We start from the raw sequence: 21,848 nt of genomic DNA on the forward strand, positions 1-21,848 counted from the left end.
ACCACCATACCCAGAGTCACTGCATCTTCGGTGGCATCATACAAACTGTAGAGAACAGACGGTCGCAGCAGAATAATCCATTCTCTAAGATCAGGCTACACCCATGACAGCAGCTCGCCCTACGATGCAGGACTCGTCCACTCCAGAATAAAAATCCCTGCCATTTCTACCTACTCCACCAGGCCTAGTTTTTCCCAGCAATCACCAATCCCTCGGCCTCGCCTCCCCCAACAACTCCGGCCGCAGCGCATAGATCGGATCCAGCTGCTCCACGTACCCACACGCCGGGTCACTCAACGAATACCCGATCACCTCCTGGATGGGCCGGTCATACCTCCGGGCCACCTCCTTGGGAACAGCCAGGAACTGGTTCTCCTCTTGCCGCAGATAGCCACGCACCATGAAGGTGGCGTAGCACAGTCGCTTCTGGTCGGTGGTGGTGTTGCTGCCACCCCCGTGATAGGTGGAGGCGAACTGGATGAAGGCGTCGCCTTTTTCCATGCAGACGGAGATGGTGTCTTGGGCTTTCGGGGGTTGGGGGCGGTCGGTGCCCCTGAACGTGTTCATTAGCAGGGAAAGGGGGAGGGAGTTTGGGTAAGGTAGATGCAGAATGAAGGCAGGCTAAGTGGGTGCTACGCATGGGCTTAAGGGATCGGCTGCTCTGGTAACTCAACATATACTCACCACAAATGACTCCCTGGAATAAACGCCGTCCCCCCATTCTCCTTGGTGACTTTACACCCCGCAACCATCATCCCGATCTCCGACTCGCGATGCTTGTCGCGTTCATCGTCCCACGCCTCGATCTCCGGGAGCCAGGTATGGTTCACGAAGGAGTCTCGATGCAGAGGCTGGGCTTTGGCGCCGGGCCCAATCTCCATGGCCGTGCAGGACGATACGTAGGGCTTGGAGACGGATTCCTTGCGTTCTTCGCCCCACCAGAACCAGTGTCGCGTGGTCAGGAAGTGTGCACAGATCGCCTGGAAGGTCGGGTTCATGAGCTGGGTTTGGGTGTAGGTTGGGCTGACTGCTATCATGGAGTTGGCGCGTTTAGTTTCTTCTGTATGGGTTTAGCTGTGGGTTTGTGGGGAAGTGGAAATGGAGCTGGGGGTTTACTGGGGAAGAACACGCCGTCCCATTCTACGTCCTGGGCTAGTCGGTGCTTGACCTCCTCGTTGGTTTTGTCGATGTCTTCTTCGGCGATGAGGTTCTCGATGATCACCCCGCCATCACGTTTCATGTGGGCGAGAATCTCGACGAGGGGTGTGTCTTTTGACACACATTGCACACCTTGGGTAAGAGTACTTGGTTCTGTCATGGTGTTTGGGGGGAGTGATGTCTATGAAGCTGCGATATGGGCGGCAAAATCATGGCTCGAACGGACACGATGTCGGTGCAGCTGTTATATGGCAACGCTGTGCTCGATAAAGCCACCAGGAGGATCTTGGTTACGCGAACGCAACCAGGCTTATCCCTGCCGCAGCATAATCATTGCTGAACTATTTTTGTGCCACCCACCATCGCTGCGGTGGATGTAACGTGTGTCAGCGTTCGCAATGCGAACCGCGACTATCTCGGGATGCTGGATTTGTACAACAAGAGATCTTGGAAGTAGGAGCTTTTGTCGATCACAAACCTGAAACGGCCTCTCTTCGTCATTCACGAGACGAAAGTTCTGACTCAGCGCCACTGAGATCAACTTCTGGCCGCCGAGTCGATTGAGTCAGAGGTTGTCATACCACAGGTAGATCCAGGGTCGATCCAGTGGAAGACGAGCGGGCGCGAGGGGGTGCATTGCAAAAATATCAGTCACAGCCGCGGGCGACTTTATAAACAAACCTGCACACTCCGGACGACCAAGAAGCTCCCCATTCTGCATCTCTCTCGAACAATCACTATTCTTAATCAAGAGTGAAACAACCAGCCATGGCCCCCCAAGTCGTCGTCCTCGCAGGTGGAACCGGCGGTTTCGGACGCTACATCACCGAAGAAATCACCAAAACCCCCGACTACTCCGTTGTAATCTTAACCCGATCGGTATCTTCGCCTCTCACTGCATACACGAACCTAGCAGATATCCCAACTAACAGATCAATCAACAGCAACCCCCACCCTGGGCCACTCACTCCAGAGTCATAACCCACCAAACTGACTACACCGTCGACTCGCTCGTCGCCATCCTCAACACTTACCGCGCCACAGCCCTCCTCTCGCTCGTGCGCTGCCCCAACAACGACTACATCCCGCTGCACACCAACCTCCTCAACGCCTGTCTCACCTCCGACACCTGCAAGCGCTTCATCCCCTCGGAATGGGCCGGCAACATCGACGAGTTCCCCAACCTGCCGCGCTCCTACGGCCTCACCCGCGCCCCGTTCCGGGAGACGCTGCGCGAGGCTAGCAGTAAGAACAACCTACAATGGACGATCTTCAATTTCGGCTGGTTCGCGGACTACTTCCTTCCCATGGACAAGACGTACCTAGCGTACATCCCCGGAGAGTTTCCGATTGATCAGCCCACGTGGACGTATTCCGTCAAGGGGTCGGGGGATGAGCTGCAGTCGTGGACGTGGTCGAGGGATGTGGCGAGGGCGGTGGTGTTGTTGCTGGGGAAGGAGATCTGGGTGAGTTTTTTTCTTTGTTTCCGCCATTTGACTGTAGATGAAGAGTGATGGGCTCTTTATGTGGACACTGTGACATACGGACCACTCTTCAACGTCCCACGAAAAAAAACCCCTAACTTGCATGAAAACGCAGGAACCGGTCACATACGCATCCAGTGAGTGGGGCACATTCAACGAGGGCGCGAAAATGGTGGAAAAGCATTTCGGTATGTTTCGAACCCTCTCTGGATACGGAAGACTCAAATCCTGCCATGAACGGCCCGCACAATGCTGGTTTCTTCTTTCTATTGTGCTGACCCCGACGAACTAGACCGCCCCCTCAAGCGAGAGCACCGTTCCCGCGAGCAGATCCTAGCCGACGTGGAGCATCAGCTTACTGTTCCCGACGAGGAGAACGTCTCGCTCGCCGAGCTGGAGGAGAGCACCATTCTCGGGGCGATTTGTTGCCCCAGGGAGAAGACCCTGCGGCAGAGGGAGGAATACTTTGCAGGGATGAAGTTTGTAGAGCTCAAAGAGTTGTTGGCGATGGCTGAGGAGGAGGGATTTCATTAATGTCCGTGAGGCAGTGCTTGTGCTGAGAGGGTGTTCATGGTATATTGACACTTGAGAGGAGTTATTTGTAGCTCGTAATTAATGCTAACGGTGTCCGTGGATTCTTGGACTGGCTTTGGGTAGAATGAGTACTCAGGTAGAGCGCAATCCAGGAGTTACATTAGTACCTAATGCACAGATTCAAACTGGATACTAAGTTAGGGCTGCGGCGACGTTAGACCAGCCTACGTCATCACAGCGGGTCCCGATAAGCTCGCCGATCCTATCCTTATCGCTTATCATCACGTGAGGTGGCGACAGCCTCCCATCGCGACCGCGACGCCTGCAACATCTTCCAAGATTCTTCATCCCAGTACACCTGAAGACCCCAGCTCGCGCAGACAGACTGAAAATGGCAACCGACAGACCCTCGACCCCTCCTCCGCCAACAGGGGCTACCAAACCCGGCGACCTTCCCCGAGGCCCGCTCACCCCAGAACAGCTACGGCGCATCGTACGTCTCCACCCACACCCCAGCAAGCCCGAAATCTCAACTAACGAACACAAACGAGCAGGAAATCAACCGCATGAAAGCCAAAGCCATCCGCGAACAACGCGACGCCGAAGCTCTTGCTGCAGCCGCTGCCGCACAACAACAACAACCCTTTAAAGGTCTCAAAAGAACCCACACCACCATGACCACCACCACCATCGCCCGCCCCCCATCCACCGTCCGCGATGCCACAGCAGCAGCAGAAACAAGGCCGCTGGACACCATCCGCCCGGCCCGCAACTTCACTAAGTACGTCGACTACGACTTCTCGAAAATGACCGACACGAAAGGCGGGTTCCTGACCGCCGAGGACGACCCGTACAACCGGGCGCTGCACGTGCGCGACGACACCACCGAACAAAAGCCGGCGAACATGACGCAGCGCGAGTGGGAGCGACAGCAACTGTTGCGGACACTACAGAGAAACCGGACGGGGCCGTTCGAGCCTGGGTTGAGCGTGCTGGATGAGAAGGCGACGCAGAAGGCGTGTCGGGAGTGTGGCAGTTTGGAGATTGATTGGAAGTGGGAGGAGGAGCTGAAGTGTCGGATCTGTCATGCGTGTAAGGAGAAGTTCCCCGAGAGGTATAGTCTGTTAACGAAGACGGAGGCGAAGGAGGATTATCTGTTGACGGATCGTGAGTTTTTTTTTTTTTTTTCCTTCTTCGTTCTTCCTTTTTTTGTCCTGTTGGGTAGGGTTCCGGAATGTGCTGACAGGCGTACAGCTGAACTCCGAGATACCGAGCTGCTGCCGCATCTTGAACGGCCCAACCCCCACAAGTCGACGTGGAATAATATGATGCTTTATCTGCGGTATCAGGTCGAGGAATATGCGTTCTCGGATAAAAAGTGGGGATCGCCCGAGGCGCTGGATGCCGAGTTCGAGAAGCGCGAGAACGAGAAGAAGCGCCGGCGCGAGGCCAAGTTCAAGTCCAAGTTGCAAGACCTTAAAAAGCGCACGCGGGTGGATGCCTACCGCCGCAATCGCTTAGGGGCTGCCGGCGGCCAGTTTGGGGATGATTTGGGGACTGGGGGCCGGCATGTGCATCAGTGGGGCCGCTCGGTGGAGAATCCCGAGACGGGCATCGGGGTGAAGAAGTGTGTGGATTGTGGGATGGAGGTCGAGGAGTTGGAGTTTTAGCTTGTATCCTAGGGGTATATTCTTAGAGAGTAGGTTGATGCTATGAGATCATGATTCAAGACAAGCTTATGAGGCAGGGCCTCTATCAAGTTGCATTATCCGATTGCTCGCAGACAAACTATACAATAATTAACCACGTGACCCGTCGCGATTCACCAAACAACTAATGATGTATAACGCAACGACAATATGGGAAGAGGAGTTTGGTGTGGCTGGCGGCGTTGAAGCGAGTGTGGGATGCGTGCGAGCGGTTGAGTTTTTATCATCCTGTGCCGGTGGGGTATGGGGTTGAAGATCGGAGATAAAATCTCTTTTTGGAATGGATTACTAGGTGTGCAGGATGGTTTGTGTAGGTTTTGTTCATTGGGTATCTGATGAGCAAGGTATAGAACAAAAAAAAGCGAGTGCGGAGCAAGACTTGTCTGTGCTGCAGACCTTCATCACTTAAAAAAAAAAGAAAAAGTAATCACTTCCCATCATACACCTGGTCATCTGTGAGCGTGAACTTCCCCTTCTGCGCGTCCATTTCCTCCATGAACTCAGGCTTGATATACCGCGCCGTCAGCGCAAAACGAAGGTTCTTCTCTGGAATCACCGAATGCTATACCAGCAAACTCGTCAGTATGTACTTCCACTTTTCGCGTCCCCCCCAATACCTTGTTTCTTTTTGAACCACAGAAGGAAAAGTCAAGAACGTACCTCATAGAATCGCTGCAACTTCTCCCCATGCATCACCACGAGATCCCCATGGTTCAGCTCGATCTTGATGCACGGGGGGGCCTCCCCCCTCCGATTCCCGAGGCACTTCCCCCGCTGCGCCTTGTACTCCGCTCGGGTGATCTCGCCCGCTTCCAGCTTGGCTTTCAGGGCCTGGCGTTCAGCGAAGTGCCCGCACCCGTCGAGGACCGGGTCGTCGTCGAGAAGGCGCTTGGCCCGCGTGCAGCCGTGATAGTATTTGTACTTCATGCGAAGGAGCATGGTTGCGCGCGCGCCGAGGGAGAGGGTGGCGATTGTGGGCCCCAGGGAGGATTCGCCGTCGTCGTGGTACTATTGTCAAGCAGGTCAATTAGATATACATATTTCTAAGATTCGGGGTTTGGTTCATGTCGTCTTGATTAGGTAGAGGCTGCTGCATACTCCAATCTTCATGTCCTCCATGTATCCCAGCAGGAGGAGCTCGTTGGGCGGGAGGCACTCATCCCCCGCTGCGGTGACGGCTTGGTGGGTCGCCCAGGTGAGGCGACCGAGGGCCCGGAGAATCTCGTCGCTGGCTTCGTTGAAGCCTTTGGAGGAGACGGAGACGACATATTTGTATGGGCAGCCCTGGAGGGGTTAGTATAGGGTGTTGATGGGATCAGTATGGGGTTGGGTACATAGTTGACAGCGTAATGGGAGGTGAGAGTACCGCGGACTGCAGTAAATTAGCCTTGGGCTTGTCGAATGTCGCGGTACGGGACACACGAACCAACGCTCTGTTGCAGAGGATATCGCTGTAAGCCCAGTTCCACAGACTGAAGCCGTTTGAACAGGTCGTCCGGCCCGTTGGCGCGCGTGTTGATGGCCCGATTGGCCACGAGATGGGTCACAGACCCCACACCAGGAAGAGTATATACCAATCTTCTATACGGATGTAGGGATGTATCGTCGATGTCCGGCATTTGGAGCTTCGGGTCAAAGCATATCGCGCGTTTGCCGGGATGAATCTCGAATTCCTCGATGACGGATCGCACGGAAAGTGGCGAGACCTTGAGGTACCGTTCGAAGCTGCATCGTTGCTGGTTAGATGGCTTGTGGATGAGCTCGTCGGTGCATTTCCATCCGCGCCAGAAGCGGCGCGCAATGCACCGCGAGCACTGCGGACACACGATCCCTTTCCACGCGATGCGCTTGAAGATCAAGTCACCCCTGTCTTCGGACATGGTTGCCAACAGGTCCGGGACCAAGTCAAAGTGAGGCTGGATGTGCGGGTCGGGCGGCAGGCGAGCGTTGAGGAACGCCGCGGTGAAGGTGAGATGCTCCGGCGGCGCAGTGTTGCCGTTCATCTTCCAGAATCGAGCACAGGACGGCTCCAGACACATCCACCCCTCGTTGTACACTTGCTTGCTCTCCTGGTCACAGGTCGAGCAGCGTCTAGTAGCTGGTCGGAGAGTAAAGTCGCGTTGCTCCACTAGAACCGGTGATGTCCCGGGGCCTGCCCACCAGCTGGGCTTGCTGAGGTCCAGCTTCTCGAAGCGCACTTTGGCGCCTTTCTTGCTCCCTATCTTCTCGTACCAGACGTCCGTGATGCGGAAGTAGGCCATCACGTTGTATCGGTGAGGGAGCTTTCTGTTGAGCTGCGTATTCCGGTTGCCTGAGCAGTTTAGCTGTCAAGATGTGTACGTCAGGCTTGAGGTATACGCACCAATGATAATTCCCACTGGATTGTTCATCTTCCAGCTGTTAAGCACACTGCTAAGGACCGCGCTATCAGTATTCTGGTCCTTGAGCAGCACGAGTTTGCCATCAGCGTCTTTCATGCACCCACCGCCACTGTCGAACGTTAGTCTGGATCCTCTGCCTCGGTAGGTCATGACAAAGAGGTTATCTCTCTCGTGCCACCTACATTCGAGTAATGACAACCTCGTCATCAATATAGGCGCGGATCCCTGAGTCCGCATCCACTAGACAGCCGTAGCACAGGCTTCCTTTAGAGTAGTAGCCTCCTTGGGCGGAGCGAAACCAGGGGATGGCATCGCACAAATCAGGACGGCACTTCCATCAAGTTAGAATCAACTTCGGGATCTACAATGGGGGGGTATCGAACGAACCTCTGCCCAAGCGGGTGGTTTCCCCTGGACTGGTGGGAGGTCATTCTCCTGGTCGTTCTTGTCCGAAGTTGGATTCTCGTGGTGTCGAGCGTCTACTACGGTCAGTTTTCAACACTATTCCTAGAATCCACGAAGAAATTACCTGTAGTTACGAGAGGTACCTTGCGTGATCGAGTGATACGACCGTTCATTACAGTCGGTCGGTCAGGCTTACCAGCGGTTGAAAGCTTCCGAGGGGCCATTGTATATATATCCTACTACTTAGTTGTCTCAACTGCGCGCATCGAGTGATTGCCAAAAGGAAGGAACATGAAAAATCCACATCCATTGCAGAATGTTTTCTTGAGTCACAGGAACTTTGTACCGTCATTGTTGAGTCAGAGGTGTTGAAGAGTGGTTCATGAGGTATGGCAGACATCACACTTGTCTTTTACACGGCTATGTAGCTTTGAACCATGCTTCATGCTGGTGTCTCTAACGTGGCTACATTATATGGATTTGTATCTTGCGATTTGTTGATTGGACTTCTGGTGGCAGTAGCAGCATGTGGTCATGATCTTTTGATTTAATTTTGGTCGTTTTATACTCCGTACTGTCCATTAACTTGTCGACTGGAGCAGGTCACATGACCTTGACTGCCCGACCGGTGATGGAGGCCGGCAGAATACTGTGGTGGAATACTGTGAGTGTAGAATGAGAATGGCCCATGGGGCATGGGACGAGAAGATTAGGCGGGCCAGTGGTTTGACACGACCAGCCGTGCTAATTTCCGGGCGAAGGAAGCAACGTGGACCGAGCGAAGGTCGAGACCTGGACATGAGACACGAGGCAGGAATAAGATGAAGATCCTGTGTGTGGTTCGCTGCTTTTTTGGGTCCGTGTCAGGGGGAGGAGATCTTTGACTCTTGGAGACACTACTAGACTAGTTGTCGGGTCAGGTGTTCTGGTTTTGTTCATGCAGTGCATCGCATTGCTCTCTTGTCCACGGCATGGTCTCCGTCTAGACCGTGGAGAGGAGGGTCGAGAGAATTACTACACAGTACTCCGTACTTCCGTACTCTTCTGAAGAATACTTCTGGTGTCACCAGAAAGTTAAGGCGGAAAGTGGATGCAGAGAAAGAGAGAGAGAGCGAAAAAAGTGGGTGTCACTAATCTTGTCCTTCCGGCTCAGCCCCTCTCTGCAACACACGCTAAACCATTCTGGTTCGGCACTTACTGCTGTGTGCTGTGCTGTGCTGTGCTTACTCTCAATTCTCTCCCTCTCCTCCTCCTCCTCCCTCACTCACTCATTCACTCCCCCCCCCCATCTTCTTCTCACCCCATCTTGTCCCGTCGCTTTAATCTATTTCTTCATTCTTCTTCCCATTAAATATTGATTGATTGACTTGACTTTACTTATCTATCTAGATTCCCCTTCTCTTCCCTCTTTTCTTCCTCTTCCCCTCCCTTTTCTCTCGTTTCCACCTCCTCTCCCGCCCGCTTACCACCTGCATCCACGGTTCTCCCCTGATTGTTCCCCTGTCACCCACCGTGTGTCTGTCTCGTACCTGGCAGCCAGACAGACAGAACTTACGGTTGATCGCCCTGCTAAGCCATTGTCTACGCCTAGTACTGTGTACGGCCACGCACCACGCACGCAGTCACTTGCAGCAGACATTCCGACCGGGAGGGGATCCCAAAGCATCCTATCCTATCCACTCCCATTGCCCCAAGCCTGGGAGATCCACTTGATTTGCATTCTGCTATGCGCGTTGTTGCCTGCCAATCTCCGCCTCAATCTCTTCCCACTTCTTCATCTTCCTTCTTTGCTCTCTCGTATATGACCTAGCAACAAACTCTCACGACTTGACGTCTGTCGAGCATTACACTCTTTTGCGCAAAGCCATTTTCCACGTTCCTTACGCCGTTGATCGGCCTGCCACTCTTTTTTTTCCGCCTTTCACCCTTTACGTCTTTCTTTCTCCCTAGCCTCTTTGTTTTGAGGCCGCTCCCTTCTGCTACGACCCTACCGACCGACATCCTTCCATCAGCAATTCCAACCCAATTCTTCCAGCAACTCTCTTCTTCCCATTGTCATCATGTCTTTCCATCCTTCCGATTCCACCACCCCAAACGGTAGGTCCTTGACTCGAAATGGGTGCGGCGAGACGGTCGCTAATGTCACTCCCTAGTCTTCTACTCCCGCTCCCTCCATGCCTTTCGAAGCTGCGTACAATGCTCCTCCTCAGCACCGGCTTGCCCGACCTGCGACGATGGGTACACCTGTACGATGATCAGTCAGTCTTGCACCCAGTGTGCGACCACCAAATGTGTTAAGGCCGCTACCAGCGGGGACTCGGGGTCTTCGAGCAACAACTCGGGCGGTGGCGGTGGTACAGATGCCGGGGCCATCGCCGGGGGTGTGGTTGGCGGTGTTGCCTTTATTGCCATAGTCACCTTCTTGGTGTGGTGGTTCTTCATTCGGAAGAAGCGCAAGGAGCAGCAAGCATCCGAAGCCGAAAAGTCCAGCGTAGCTGCCGACACGACTCGACAATCCAGAAAGTCCACCAACTCGATCGCTTCGACCGTTCTTACTCGCGCTTCGAATGTGATTCAGATCGCCTACATCCCTGGGGTGACCAATCGTTCGCCGCGCGAGACGCCCGGCAGTCTGGTGCCTCCCGTTCCACCGCTCCCTGGTGCCCACCCCGATCAACACTTCTTCATGCCCGGTGATCTTCGTGATTCTACCTGGTCCGACATGTCGAACGAGCGTCGCAGTATTGCCCCCAGTCTACGCAGCAGTGTTGCCACCACCATTTACCGCAACAACGCCATTGTCAGCCCGATGCCCGCGCAGCAAGTGATGCGCACGCGTGCAGCCGTGGTCAACATCAATGGCACCAGCGCGGATGCACCAGCCGTGCCGGCGATCACGCAAGCCCAGCTGGCCAAAGCCAATCTCTCTGCAGCCGCCACCAACAGCTCCATCGTGGCTCGGACAGTGACTGCCAAGCCCGTCATGGTCCGCGGTTCGTCCAAGAAGAAGAAGGAAGCCACCACCACTCCATCCGGCGTCCCAACCATTGCGGAGAAGTCCGAATCGACCAGTTCCAACGTATCTCGGTCCGCGAGCACCAAGCAAACAGACACCACCCCTACTTCCGGGTTCGATGCCAGTTCGTCCGATGAGGAAGACACCAAGCGTTCTAGCCAAGCCCGTCGTGTCAGTGCTACCGAGGCCGCCAAAACCGACACGCAGTCGCGTCCAGCCACGGTGATCGAAGATTCACCCGCCGTCAGCCAGAGCCCGTTCCAAGATCAACCCGGGGCCGAAGCCGGTGCTCGGACCTCCTCACTGCTCGAGACCCCAGAAGGGATACGCTCGAATCGAAGCAGCCGACACATTCCGCCACGGGTAGAGAGTCCATTCTCGGATGCGAATGAGGTGAAATAACGGCATGGATTGCCTTGGATGAACGTTTATGGGACCAGACCACCTACCTTTTTCTTCTACTTAGCTGGCGACCTTGGCGCAATGGATACCACATCATCCGATGGCGTGACGCCACGGACTTCACTTCTTTGTATCTATGATTATATAGTTGTTCGTGGATATGTTCTTTGTGCTGCCCTTAGGTTAGACAGGAGTTTTGTGATTACCAGATTGAATAAAACGATATAGATGCTGAGGTGAGACCTGGATATATTTGTCTAGAGCCATGTGGGGCTGATCAAACGCGATTACATGTATCCATATCCGATGGCGCTCCCCTTCCAATATAAACAGAAATTATCTAGATAGACAGCATGACGATGATAAAAAGGAGCAAGGCAATGGGCCGATGCTCACGTGACAACGTATTACCCGTCACAGTACCGTACCCATACGGACGCCAGCCACCGGATCAGCCCCGAGCGGCAAGTTCAATAGCCGGGGCGCGGGGCATCGGTGTTTGAGCTGCTGGGGATCCTCGGCAATTGCATCATCCCGATTCGGAGGGCTCCGCTGCTGCCCCGCATGTATGGGTGGGGGGTCTTCTTTAAAGCGAGGTTTCCCAGGATGTGGGATGATAGTCGGGTCATTGAGAGAATCAATTTCTTACCTGTTTGGTGGGCATTGCTATACACCAACTGAACTGCATGAGTACAGCTGACAATCTCACGGATCACGTAACCAAAACCCAAAATGTCGCTCCCCTCTCTCTTCTCCCTCGAAGGCAGCACCGCCATTGTCACCGGTGGCACCAGAGGAATTGGCCAGACGATGGCCTACGCCCTGGCCGAAGCAGGTGCCGATATCATCTTGATTCAGGTGCGTCTTTGTGTCTGGGGTTTATAGGACCATCTAATCCCAGAACCAATCCTGCAAACAACGCAACGACAACCAAACCAGTCCACACCTCCCAACCAACCCATACTAATCTCAATGTGTTGTGAGTCCAGAGGGATGAGAGCAACACCACCACCCGTGACGAAATCACCGCCCGCATTGGCCGCAAAGCCCACATCCACGTAGCGGAGCTCTCCGACCGCGCCGCCCTCAAACAGATCCTGCCCGCCCTGACCAGCCAGGGCTTCAAGCCCGACATCCTGTTGAATTGCGCAGGCATTCAGCGGAGACATCCAAGCGAACGATTTCCAGATGAAGATTGGGATGAGGTATGCTCTGCCCACCCCCATCCAACCTTTGTCTTTTTTCTGTTAAAGCAGAGCAAAACTCCACCCCCCACCCCCAAACCCACCCTTACCACCAAACCATGCTAATAATATACCTGGCACTGAAAAGGTAATCAACGTCAACCTGACCTCCGTCTTCACCCTCTGCCGCGAATTCGGCGCCTACCTCCTCGCCCAACCAGAGGGGAACGGCGGCCGACGCGGCGCCATCATCAACGTCGCATCCCTCCTCACCTTCCAAGGCGGCATCACGGTCCCCGCGTACGCGGCATCCAAGGGTGGCGTCGCGCAGCTCACCAAGGCGCTGTCGAACGAGTGGGCGAGCAAAGGCATCAATGTGAATGCGATCGCGCCGGGTTATATCGCCACGGATATGAATACCGCGCTGATTAATGATGCGGATAGAAATGCGGGGATTATGGCGCGGATTCCCGCGGGCAGGTGGGGGAAACCGGAGGACTTCAAGGGGGTGGTGGTGTTTTTGGCGAGTCGGGCGAGCACGTATGTTTCAGGGGAGGTGGTTTGTGTTGATGGAGGGTGGATGGGACGGTAGTTCTTTTGTCCCTTGGAGTAGATTTATGATGGTCATGGTTGGATGTTTGTACATATTTATTGAATCCGAGGACATATTATCTGCCACTGCAGGTAGAGAAATGACTTTCACTTGAAGCTAGAATTGAACCTAGAAAGGCGTAGTTGGATTAAGCTGACTCAAGCACAGAATGCACACTGACACAGACTCAACAACTTATACGTGACAATCACTGTCACTCAGTTTGTCGAGTAAGTTCGATATCGCAGAGAGTCCGCCCGGGGTATATCCGATCCCCAATTCAATTATCTCCGGCCGGATCCGATCTATCTCCGGATGAGTATAACATCCGGGACGCATATATAGAGTCGAAGAACACCAGTTTATAATCAATGGCTACGAGCCCAGACCTATCCAAAACCAACTACACACGCTACACTTGACAACATGCACGTACTGATCATCGGCGGTAGTGGCCGTTGCGGCCGACTCGTCATCGACGAGTTACTCCGGAGAGGTAAACACCGCACACCGCACAGCATACTCCCCTTGCCCCAGGCAATCCAACTCTAACAACCGTCCAGGACACACGGTTACAGCACTAGTCCGCGATCCAGAAGCCATGGGCGCACCACGCCCCAATCTCCATTTCATCAAAGGCAAGCATACCCTCTTCTGTGCACACTAGTACTTCAACCTAAGTAGCATCCCCATTGACATGACCGGATAGGCACCCCCACTCATCTTCCCGACATCCGTACCGCATTCCGCGCCGCAGCAGCAGCAGCAACATCCCTCGCCCTAGCAGCAGTCATCGTCACGCTCAGCGCTCCCCGAACAAGCGACAGCCCCTTTTCTGCCCCGCTCGGCCCCCCGCTGCTGATGGCCGACTGCAACGCCAACATCGTGCAAGCCATGCAAGAGTTCGGGGTGCGCAAGACCGTCATTCTACAGGCGTGTGGCGTCGGAGCTTCCTGGAAGAACATGCCCTGGCTGCTACGGCTACTGATGGGGAAGACGAACATGGCGTACCAGTATGCGGATCATAATGAGGTTGAGCGTCGGGTAAGGGGCAGCGGGGTGGGTTTTGTGTTTGTGCGGCCCATGCGGCTGACGGAGGGTGATGATGTTGATACAGAGAAGGTGAAGATCTGGGAGAATGATGGACAGGGAGTGCCTTTGATGGGCAGTATTAGTCGGCGGAGTGTGGCGCGGTTTTTGGTGGATGTGGCGGAGGGGGATGAGTGGGTGGGTGCAGCGCCGGTCATTACTAGCAGGTGACTACCTACTTAGTAACTACGGAGTATTAATTGATAAGTAGGGAGTTACTGTGGCTGCAGGGAAGAGTGCTGTAGCGTCTCCATGTCGTGGTTATTGACATTTACTACTAGTAATACGGATTTACTTAATTACATAGCCTGTCTTGCCTATACGTTATGTAGAGCACAACATTCATAGATTTCGCCTACAGTACCGAATGGTTTCAAATAAATAAACTTCGGCAGCTATAACAAATGCCGGGATCTGATGATGTGCCAATGCTAATGAAGACGGTATGATATCTCAAGGAAGGTCAAAAGGCTATATTGAGCGCAAAGTTTCCTCATCCTGAACAGGCTCACTGTCTTCCGGATTCTGATTTGATAAAACAGCCTCCAGCATTCCTGTAAAGATCTCTCTGTGCGCTGTTTGTGTCACTTCCTAATTTCCTATGGGCACCAGCCGTCACTTGCTGAGTTCAGTAACTTCGAAAGATCATATCTCAGGTTTTGTACCACCACGAAAAGTCGATAAGCCCTCTCTGCTCGACAATGATTTCAAGAGTAGGTATCGGGTATAGACAATAACCTTTGAACTCTAAACTCTTCCAGTTTCGAGCTGTTTCGATCATCTTATATTATAAGACTATAGTACTATCCTTTCATATTCTATAGCTATAATAAGGTAGACGGAACAGATTCTCGTCCATTGATCCTCGCATTGAAAGTGTAGGCGTATATTACTGAGACGAAGCCTGGTATATCTTGTTATATAAGTCCTCGCCTGAATTGGTGAGCGTAGCGAAATCTGACGAATCATCTGAATACCAGAAAGCAGGTTCTATGCTCGCAGCTTGCTAATTAATAATCCCTGTAATAATAATAAGGTCTTCCTCTGAGACAAAAATAGTATGTTTGTATAGATCTGGATAAAAAAACAGTAGTCATGTAGATTGCTTGATAATTGACATAAGAGCTTAAGGATATTTGCTTAAGTGTGGGATGTGCTGATTCTGATACCGTGGTATGTTGATCGAAGGATTATTAGTATGAAGAATTTCGATCCAGGCTTTTTGTATAAGCAGAAAGGTTTGCAAGCCCAGCTTCGATTAGACTCTTACAGAAGCTATTAAGATTATTCCCTACTAAAGGTTGGTACGAATTTACTAATACGGTATATCACAGAAAGGCTTTTAAATAACTTACAAGGTCCGTATAGGCGCTGCCCAGTATGATGAGGCTACTACCGGCTGCTATAATGTGGTCTGATATAGGAATTCTTATTAAGAGGCTGTCTGGTGCTTGGCTGTACAGGTCCTTCCTCAAAGTAAATACTGCTATAAGACAGGGAAGTGAGCATAGTAGTATCTTTCATCTTGTGAATTATCGTATTTAAGTATCTGACCTGCTAGTCCCCAGCTATTTTATCCCATACTCGTACAGGTGAACACCGGAGGTATATTCCATTATGATATATTCGCTGCCAATAGTATTCTCCGTGGAACCGATGTTGTTACTCCAGTTTAATAATATTTGGGATAGGAATGTCTGTTTTTAACTGTACTGTAGAAGTGATTTGGCAACTATACTATATTAGTGTTACTATAAGGAGAAAAACTTACAGTATCTGATGGTAGTGACTTCAGAACTGGTAGTTAGTCACACCGGTCCAGTAAGAATAAAGGGCAATCTAGCCACTATTTGTCTTGAGTTAAGTTGTTTATAATGAAAATAAAAACTCGATTAGAACCCTCTTCACACTTCTTGCAGTCATCAATTAAACTTGTATCAGGACAAAGCTGAAGAACCCTGCTGCACAGTGTACTAAAAATCAAATGCGATGTATTACCTTGAGTATTCAAACTCATCATAACGAAGCCACTGCCAACTAGTGTAGGTATAAGGGTCAAAGCCAAAATCACAGGAGAGCTGAAGCTTTGCACTCTATAAGGGTCTGATCGCGGCTGATAGACGATGATTAGCTGCTGCGAGTAACAGTAACGTGACTTTTAGATTTGGGTAGCCGACGGCTATCCCGGCCGTTATCTGACGAAGTAGAAAAAATTAAGGTTCTATCTTCTATCTATAGCTTCTAATACAAATTTGTATGATAGCCTATAACTTATCTGCTGGATCTAAGGATACCCACTACCCCAGCATTTCTTTCCCTAATCACGTGATCTAATGTACTGGTGGTTTACCCCCCATGTAGCCGCCCAAAAGGAGTTAGTGTGCTTTGGAACGCCTTGGGCTGAGGGAGGCACCCGCAGAGAAGGCACTCGTATATTACCCCTTACAACAGCGGCAGCACTACTGTACTGTTAGTACTGTAAAACCTCATATGATCTCGATTGAAAACTCCCAAGAATGCAGCTGCACACTAGCATAACCGTTCAGTTGTTCTGAGAGCTTCATCATGAACAACCCCAGCCGTATCGAAACCGAGGACAGCCATCCCATCCGCAAACGCCGCCGCGCCGTGGTGTCCTGCTTTCGTTGTCGTGACAAAAAGCTCCGATGCGATCGTGTTGTGCCGTGCGAAAACTGCATCAAGGCGGACTGTCCGGCAGACTGTATCTTCCAGTCCCCTGTTAAGCGCTCTTATCGCCTGGCGGAGAGTGTCGATCCTGTCCCGGATCAGACCCGGCAGAATGTCGGCCAAGTTCGGGGGGTGCTTGAAAACATACAGCATCGGCTGGCTGTGCTTGAAGACCGTCTCCAAGCCGCGTCCAATTGTACACAGAGTCGGACTGCAGACACTGCTGGTCGGGAAGAAAGACCCCTTCCGCAGAGCTCCGCGAGTCAGGATTGCTCTTCGCCAGCTCTCTATCCCGGGACCCTGGTGGTGAAAGGTTCACGCACGCGGTATCATGGGCAGAACAACCGGACCTCGCTCTTGAATCAGGTAACTCGCTGACAGCTATCTATGAAGAAATAAGTTAGTCAACTAAGGTGAACCAGTTCAATGATGCTAAAGAATTCATCCAGCACTGCCCGCAGGATTCGAGTCTCGTGCAACTCGCAAAAGAGATCCAGGCTCTGCAGGGCAGGTCAAAAGGCCTGCACGCTCCGCTTCCTGACCAGCATGCTTCGGCTGAGCTGCGAGAGATGTACAGTCTTTTGCCGGACAAAGAAACCTGCGATCTATTAGTCGATCTGTACATCACCCATTACGAAAGAACATTGCGCATTCTACATATCCCCACGCTTCGGCACCAGTACAAGGCCTTCTGGATTGCGAGTCCCGGTGATGAAGATCGAACAATGTCTTTCCTACCCGTACTCACTGCGGTCCTCGCGGTGGCTTTGCCGCTGCTTGACCCGACCAGTGCATCTGACCCGTCGTTGGTGCGGAAATTGAGAGACCTGCAGACCACTGCACCGGAGCTCCTGCAGACTTGGGTTCGGAGATCGAGTCGCAAGCAGCGAGCGAACCTGGCCACTCTACAGGTTGAAATGCTGGTTGTCCTGGCTCGGAGACTGCGACATGATCCGCCTGAGGAGATCTGGAGTGCAACCGGGGCGTTGGTACGGACTGGGATGATTCTGGGACTGCAACTGCCAGATGCCCCCAGGCCGGGACTATCAGCGGGCCAGAACGAGATCCGACGGCGAGTCTGGGCCACCATCCTGGAACTCGACCTGCAAGCCTCGATCGAGGCCGGGATGCCTACTACCTTCCCGGATTTGAATTCGACATGCTTGATTCCTTCGAACGTGAACGATGGCGAGTTCAACGAGGCTACAGTCGAGCTCCCTCCGGAACGGTCATTGGAGGAAGACACAGACGCGGTGGCTCTGCATATTCTGGCCGCTTCACTTCCTCAGCGCATCCGGACCATGTCCTTTGCGCGTGATCCGAACCGCAACCGCGAAGCGGCCCTCGAACACGCCAGCCAGCTGGAGAGGGTACTTTCCTCTATGCCTGCCGGGCTGCACCCTGCCCAGAGCATGAATACCAGTCGTCCCAATGCATTATTGAATCGCATTCTCCTAGACGTGTACATGCGTAGACCACTGCTCGCGCTCTACCAAGCCCTGCTCATGGACCCCCAGAACCGTCCGCCGCCCCGCGAGGTCACCCACCGGTGTCTCGAGTCGTCACTGGCAATCCTGGCCTACCAAGATCACTTTGACCCGCGCGTGGCCGATCTCGATCTCATCCCCGCGACGACTATCTACTGGGACTTGCTGCATTGTTTCTGCAAAGCCGATCTTCTCTTTGCCGCATTGACGGTGTGTGCTCTGCTGAAGCCACAGACTCAATCACCGGTCTCCGACAATTCCACATCACCACCACCGCCCACTCTGCCGCCGCCCCATACAAAGCCAAACCTGACGCGGATTGTCGAGAGCACACTAGATGGGCTGACCCGCACGATCCACCAACCGGGCAGTCACTTGAAAGACGTCGTTCTGCTGGCCGTGGTCTTGCAGTCTGTTCGGGGCCGGTCCGAGTCCAAGACACTTTGGATGCACCAAGGGGCGACCCAGGCGTTGACTGCGTGTCGACAGCACTTGTTAACGGAGGGGCTCGGTGCCGACTCTCAGCAGATGGTAAGCCCAAAGGTCCGCGTGGTGCAACTTCAGGATACTGATGATTATATTTCTAGTTCAAGGGAGGGCAGTCCTTACTTCCTGTTAGTAGCAGTTTGGCACCACCCCTCGTCACAGGGTCTATGGTGCCGCCGTCGCCAGTGGCTGGACTTGGTGACTTTGAGGTTGATTCGTTCTCGCTGTTTGACGGGATGCTCGGATGGGATCTGTGAATTCGCACATCGCTCTAGTTCTTCTAATTTGAAGTATAAAACTGGATTTGGTGGACTGACAAGCATCCCCAAAAGAAAACACCCAGAAGTTGATCACAATCCAAAAGTAACCCCCTCTGCAGCCAACCACTCATCCACCATGACCTCAAAGTCCGGTTGATACAACCATCCGAGCTCAAACGGCTCCATCTCCACCTCCACCGCAACCCCTTGCTCCTGGTCCCCCTCCTGTAACGGAATCATCCTCCGCGAATCCACCTTGGCATTCAATTCTAACACGCGATCCACCCTCGCCTGCCTCCCAGCCTGCCACGCCTTCCACGCTTTGGCCCTTCCCTCCTCCCACCCCGTCCCTGCCTTCTCGCCCCGTCCCGCAATCAAGGCAAAGGTGTATACATCCTCGATCGCCTGATTAACTCCCTGCCCGGCACTCGGAGGAATCGCATGGGCCGCGTCCCCCAGAATGACCACCCTTCCGTATTGCTGCTCCTGCTCCTGCTCCTGCTCCCTGGACATCTTCGTCGACGTCCACCTCTCCAACTGGGGCACACGATAAAACGGCCACAGGTTGACCGTATCCGGATCAATCCGCTGGACAGCCCGCTGCACAATCGCGGGGAACTCCTCGACCCCTTCGCGGAGAAAGTCCACACACCACTCCTTATTCCCCTCCTGCCCCTCCCCATTCAAGAGCGCCGCCCACCCCGCGCGATCCCGTGGACGATCCATGCGCTTCTGCCTCCCAATCAGCACCTCCTCCCCATCCTTCCGCTGCGGCGCGATGACAAACGCCCCGTACTTGCGATTCATAATCGTCACCGGCAGCGGCCACTCCCCATCCGCACTCTCCTCCCCCTCTGCTCCACCTCCACCTCTCCCGGTGTATAATTGCTGGGTCGGCACCGTCGCCGTAACCGCCACCGCACCCATAAATTCCACCCCGAGGTCCGGAAACAAATACCCCCGCACCGCGGAATGAATCCCATCCGCCCCGAGCAGATACCGCGCCCTCGCCGTCGCGCCGTCCGCGAACCCAAACACCACCTCCTCGCGGGTTTCAGCCACCACGCGGGCGAATTTCTTGTTATAGTGGACCTGAATCCCCCCCGCTTCGGCCACCAGCTCGGTGAGGATGTTGATGGCTGCGTGGCGGTAGATGCGCATCCCCCGGTAGCCGTATTTCGGGGCGCTGCCGAACTCGTATGTGTCGAGGGGTTGGTTGGTGGAGGTGCGGTAGTGGAGGGTGTCGAATTCGTAGGCTTGCTGACGGAAGCGCGAGTAGATGCCCAGGCGGTCGAGGATGCGGAGGGCGTTCGGGGAGAGGGTGATGGCGCCGCCGATGTCGAGGGCGGCGGGGCGGGACTCGTAGATGGTGGTGCTGCTGCCGGGGCATTGTTGGTGCAGGGCGAGGGCGAGGGTTAGGCCGGAGAGGCCGGCGCCGATAATGGCGTAGGTTTCTGTGGACATGGTGTTGTTGAAGAGAATGCTGCGGGTTGGTTGGTGGTTTTGAGCGAGGGTAGTCGTGGCATGGATCTTTATATGCTGTTGTGCGTATATAGTGTTGTGCTAGATGGAACTATGTTTATGGGTTGACGGGATATACTGGGCTCATCTCCGAAGTATAGGCGGAGATAAGTTCGGAGATACTCTGGATATAAGTAGGGAGGTACCTTGGATCAGGCTTATCTCCGCCACTGGCTTTGTGGTCATACAATACCCATGGAAATATCGGGAAATCGATTCTACAGGGGTGATGCTCTCCCAAGCGTGGTATATCTTGCACTCATACTCATGACATACGTGGCGCCCAACTGAACAATCAAAGGTGCTGTACATAACTATCTTTTGCTTCCGCAGCAATTCAAGCTGCCACTCTAACTGGTACAGTACACACAAGGATCGACAACACCTCCCTTAACAGTGCTGTACGCTCACTTCAGACCCTTCTTCCTCCCCCTCATCTCCGAGACGACACCTGCCAGTAGTTAGCCATGCGACAACCGCGGAAGGGAAATACTTATCCAAAAAAAATTAGTGCCGTTCTCCCACCGGAGCCATCGATGAGAGAACGGCTGTCCACCACCCTGGGCCATCCCTCGTGTTCAACTCCTGCGCAACCAACCGCCCTCAAAGCGCAGTCCTCTTCCCGTGATCCACGCAGCACCGAGCCCCCACCGCCCCAGAAACAACAAGAAACGAGACAGACAAGCACTGAGCTTTGATCCCCTTTCGAGGTCCCGTGACAAGTCTCCTGTACGAACCCGAAGTAGCAGTAGAATCGACGCTGAATAGCTCGACGACCAAGAGGACCTGCACGCGATGACAGCAGCAGGCATTACCGAGGCGACGGTCAGGATTCGCGGCACCAGGGCGATGAACGCAAGTCAATGGCCAGGTATACCTCGCGCCCTCGTTGCGAGATTGACAGCCTTGAATCATCCCAGAAATCGCAACCTCGACCTCCCAACCAAGCGTGCTGTCTCCCATGTATCGAACCAGCTAGACGCAAATCATGACCTCACGTTGTCGCCACCCGAGAAACCCCAACCACCTCAACCTCTCGTGTGTGATACAGTGCCCCCACGGACTAGTTTTTGATTCCTCCCCACCAGAGACAACCCGGTGGAGGGCATGGAGAAGCGGACAAACGAAACATCCATAAAAACCGCTCCCTTCTCCCCAAGGGGAGGGACCATACCCGAAGCTATGGTCTAGTCAGCGCCCATCAATCTATCTGCACCCGCGAAATGCAAAGAGATGGTTAACACGATCGATCGGGACCCTCGCAGCCGAGGCGCGGATCGGTGGCAGCGTGCCGTGATCCCCGAGTCCACTAGCCGTTCGGTACCAGAGCTCGAGAGTTGGAATGCAGGGAGGGAGGAGCCCCCCAAGAAACCCCTCGAGTGGGGAGCATGCACGGGACAAGCCAGACAACACCGACCAAGAGAACCAACTGCTTTACCCGGTGAGGGGCGG

At 53.6% G+C, this 21,848-nt stretch overlaps 9 protein-coding genes across 9 annotated transcripts; 6 read left to right on the forward strand and 3 right to left on the reverse strand.

The window, feature by feature from the left end:
• Positions 1-127: 127 nt before the first annotated feature.
• Positions 128-1,372, reverse strand: BP01DRAFT_325500 (phytanoyl-CoA dioxygenase family protein). Its single transcript, XM_025572862.1, has 3 exons — positions 1,117-1,372; positions 685-1,060; positions 128-553 (listed from the first exon to the last, which is right to left on the reverse strand). Exons 1-3 carry the CDS (start codon positions 1,316-1,318, stop codon positions 202-204), a joined length of 930 nt encoding a protein of 309 aa, XP_025428368.1. The 5' UTR covers positions 1,319-1,372; the 3' UTR covers positions 128-201.
• Positions 1,373-1,827: 455 nt separating this feature from the next.
• BP01DRAFT_346920 (NAD(P)-binding protein) lies at positions 1,828-3,296 on the forward strand. The gene is made up of 4 exons (XM_025573662.1): positions 1,828-2,037; positions 2,103-2,624; positions 2,758-2,830; positions 2,935-3,296. Exons 1-4 carry the CDS (start codon positions 1,927-1,929, stop codon positions 3,174-3,176), a joined length of 948 nt encoding a protein of 315 aa, XP_025428369.1. The 5' UTR covers positions 1,828-1,926; the 3' UTR covers positions 3,177-3,296.
• Positions 3,297-3,531: 235 nt separating this feature from the next.
• Positions 3,532-4,911, forward strand: rad14 (DNA repair protein RAD14). Its single transcript, XM_025579289.1, has 3 exons — positions 3,532-3,669; positions 3,731-4,343; positions 4,431-4,911. Exons 1-3 carry the CDS (start codon positions 3,568-3,570, stop codon positions 4,844-4,846), a joined length of 1,131 nt encoding a protein of 376 aa, XP_025428370.1. The 5' UTR covers positions 3,532-3,567; the 3' UTR covers positions 4,847-4,911.
• Positions 4,912-5,312: 401 nt separating this feature from the next.
• Positions 5,313-7,895, reverse strand: BP01DRAFT_418022 (uncharacterized protein; the record flags this gene model as incomplete). Its single annotated transcript, XM_025579290.1, has 9 exons — positions 5,313-5,447; positions 5,546-5,893; positions 5,984-6,169; positions 6,220-6,257; positions 6,312-7,196; positions 7,248-7,375; positions 7,449-7,597; positions 7,654-7,745; positions 7,796-7,895. The coding sequence occupies 9 exons, from the start codon at positions 7,893-7,895 to the stop codon at positions 5,313-5,315; spliced, it is 2,061 nt and encodes a 686-aa protein (XP_025428371.1).
• Positions 7,896-9,731: 1,836 nt separating this feature from the next.
• On the forward strand, positions 9,732-11,089 carry BP01DRAFT_376268 (uncharacterized protein; the record flags this gene model as incomplete). Its single annotated transcript, XM_025576944.1, has 2 exons — positions 9,732-9,768; positions 9,825-11,089. The coding sequence occupies 2 exons, from the start codon at positions 9,732-9,734 to the stop codon at positions 11,087-11,089; spliced, it is 1,302 nt and encodes a 433-aa protein (XP_025428372.1).
• A 638-nt stretch (positions 11,090-11,727) lies between these two features.
• BP01DRAFT_325512 (putative 2-deoxy-D-gluconate 3-dehydrogenase) lies at positions 11,728-12,950 on the forward strand. The gene is made up of 3 exons (XM_025572863.1): positions 11,728-11,947; positions 12,079-12,294; positions 12,422-12,950. Exons 1-3 carry the CDS (start codon positions 11,822-11,824, stop codon positions 12,863-12,865), a joined length of 786 nt encoding a protein of 261 aa, XP_025428373.1. The 5' UTR covers positions 11,728-11,821; the 3' UTR covers positions 12,866-12,950.
• A 206-nt stretch (positions 12,951-13,156) lies between these two features.
• BP01DRAFT_405062 (NAD(P)-dependent oxidoreductase) lies at positions 13,157-14,125 on the forward strand (the record flags this gene model as incomplete). Its single annotated transcript, XM_025578723.1, has 3 exons — positions 13,157-13,361; positions 13,429-13,503; positions 13,575-14,125. Exons 1-3 carry the CDS (start codon positions 13,292-13,294, stop codon positions 14,123-14,125), a joined length of 696 nt encoding a protein of 231 aa, XP_025428374.1. The 5' UTR covers positions 13,157-13,291.
• A 2,379-nt stretch (positions 14,126-16,504) lies between these two features.
• On the forward strand, positions 16,505-18,886 carry BP01DRAFT_346935 (uncharacterized protein). The gene is made up of 3 exons (XM_025573663.1): positions 16,505-17,008; positions 17,065-18,660; positions 18,717-18,886. Exons 1-3 carry the CDS (start codon positions 16,520-16,522, stop codon positions 18,870-18,872), a joined length of 2,241 nt encoding a protein of 746 aa, XP_025428375.1. The 5' UTR covers positions 16,505-16,519; the 3' UTR covers positions 18,873-18,886.
• Positions 18,887-18,927: 41 nt separating this feature from the next.
• On the reverse strand, positions 18,928-20,339 carry BP01DRAFT_346937 (FAD-dependent oxidoreductase; the record flags this gene model as incomplete). The annotated part of the gene is made up of 1 exon (XM_025573664.1): positions 18,928-20,339. One exon carries the CDS (start codon positions 20,337-20,339, stop codon positions 18,966-18,968), a length of 1,374 nt encoding a protein of 457 aa, XP_025428376.1. The 3' UTR covers positions 18,928-18,965.
• Between the last annotated feature and the right edge of the window lie 1,509 nt (positions 20,340-21,848).

Source organism: Aspergillus saccharolyticus, assembly GCF_003184585.1.
Source record: "Aspergillus saccharolyticus JOP 1030-1 unplaced genomic scaffold BP01scaffold_35, whole genome shotgun sequence".
Lineage (NCBI taxonomy): Eukaryota > Fungi > Ascomycota > Eurotiomycetes > Eurotiales > Aspergillaceae > Aspergillus > Aspergillus saccharolyticus.

Bases quoted from the DNA above. Each gene is read 5' to 3' on its own strand.
- BP01DRAFT_325512 (XM_025572863.1), top strand. From the start codon at position 11,822: ATGTCGCTCCCCTCTCTCTTCTCCCTCGAAGGCAGCACCGCCATTGTC. The intron at 11,948-12,078 runs GTGCGTCTTTGT...TTGTGAGTCCAG, and splicing joins CCGATATCATCTTGATTCAG to AGGGATGAGAGCAACACCAC. The intron at 12,295-12,421 runs GTATGCTCTGCC...GGCACTGAAAAG, and splicing joins CAGATGAAGATTGGGATGAG to GTAATCAACGTCAACCTGAC.
- BP01DRAFT_325500 (XM_025572862.1), bottom strand. From the start codon at position 1,318: ATGACAGAACCAAGTACTCTTACCCAAGGTGTGCAATGTGTGTCAAAA. The intron at 1,061-1,116 runs GTAAACCCCCAG...AAACCCATACAG, and splicing joins GGACGGCGTGTTCTTCCCCA to AAGAAACTAAACGCGCCAAC. The intron at 554-684 runs GTGAGTATATGT...GAACACGTTCAG, and splicing joins ATTCCAGGGAGTCATTTGTG to GGGCACCGACCGCCCCCAAC.
- rad14 (XM_025579289.1), top strand. From the start codon at position 3,568: ATGGCAACCGACAGACCCTCGACCCCTCCTCCGCCAACAGGGGCTACC. The intron at 3,670-3,730 runs GTACGTCTCCAC...ACAAACGAGCAG, and splicing joins CAGAACAGCTACGGCGCATC to GAAATCAACCGCATGAAAGC. The intron at 4,344-4,430 runs GTGAGTTTTTTT...ACAGGCGTACAG, and splicing joins GGATTATCTGTTGACGGATC to CTGAACTCCGAGATACCGAG.
- BP01DRAFT_346920 (XM_025573662.1), top strand. From the start codon at position 1,927: ATGGCCCCCCAAGTCGTCGTCCTCGCAGGTGGAACCGGCGGTTTCGGA. The intron at 2,625-2,757 runs GTGAGTTTTTTT...ATGAAAACGCAG, and splicing joins TGCTGGGGAAGGAGATCTGG to GAACCGGTCACATACGCATC. The intron at 2,831-2,934 runs GTATGTTTCGAA...CCGACGAACTAG, and splicing joins AATGGTGGAAAAGCATTTCG to ACCGCCCCCTCAAGCGAGAG.
- BP01DRAFT_346935 (XM_025573663.1), top strand. From the start codon at position 16,520: ATGAACAACCCCAGCCGTATCGAAACCGAGGACAGCCATCCCATCCGC. The intron at 17,009-17,064 runs GTAACTCGCTGA...AAGGTGAACCAG, and splicing joins GGACCTCGCTCTTGAATCAG to TTCAATGATGCTAAAGAATT. The intron at 18,661-18,716 runs GTAAGCCCAAAG...TTATATTTCTAG, and splicing joins GTGCCGACTCTCAGCAGATG to TTCAAGGGAGGGCAGTCCTT.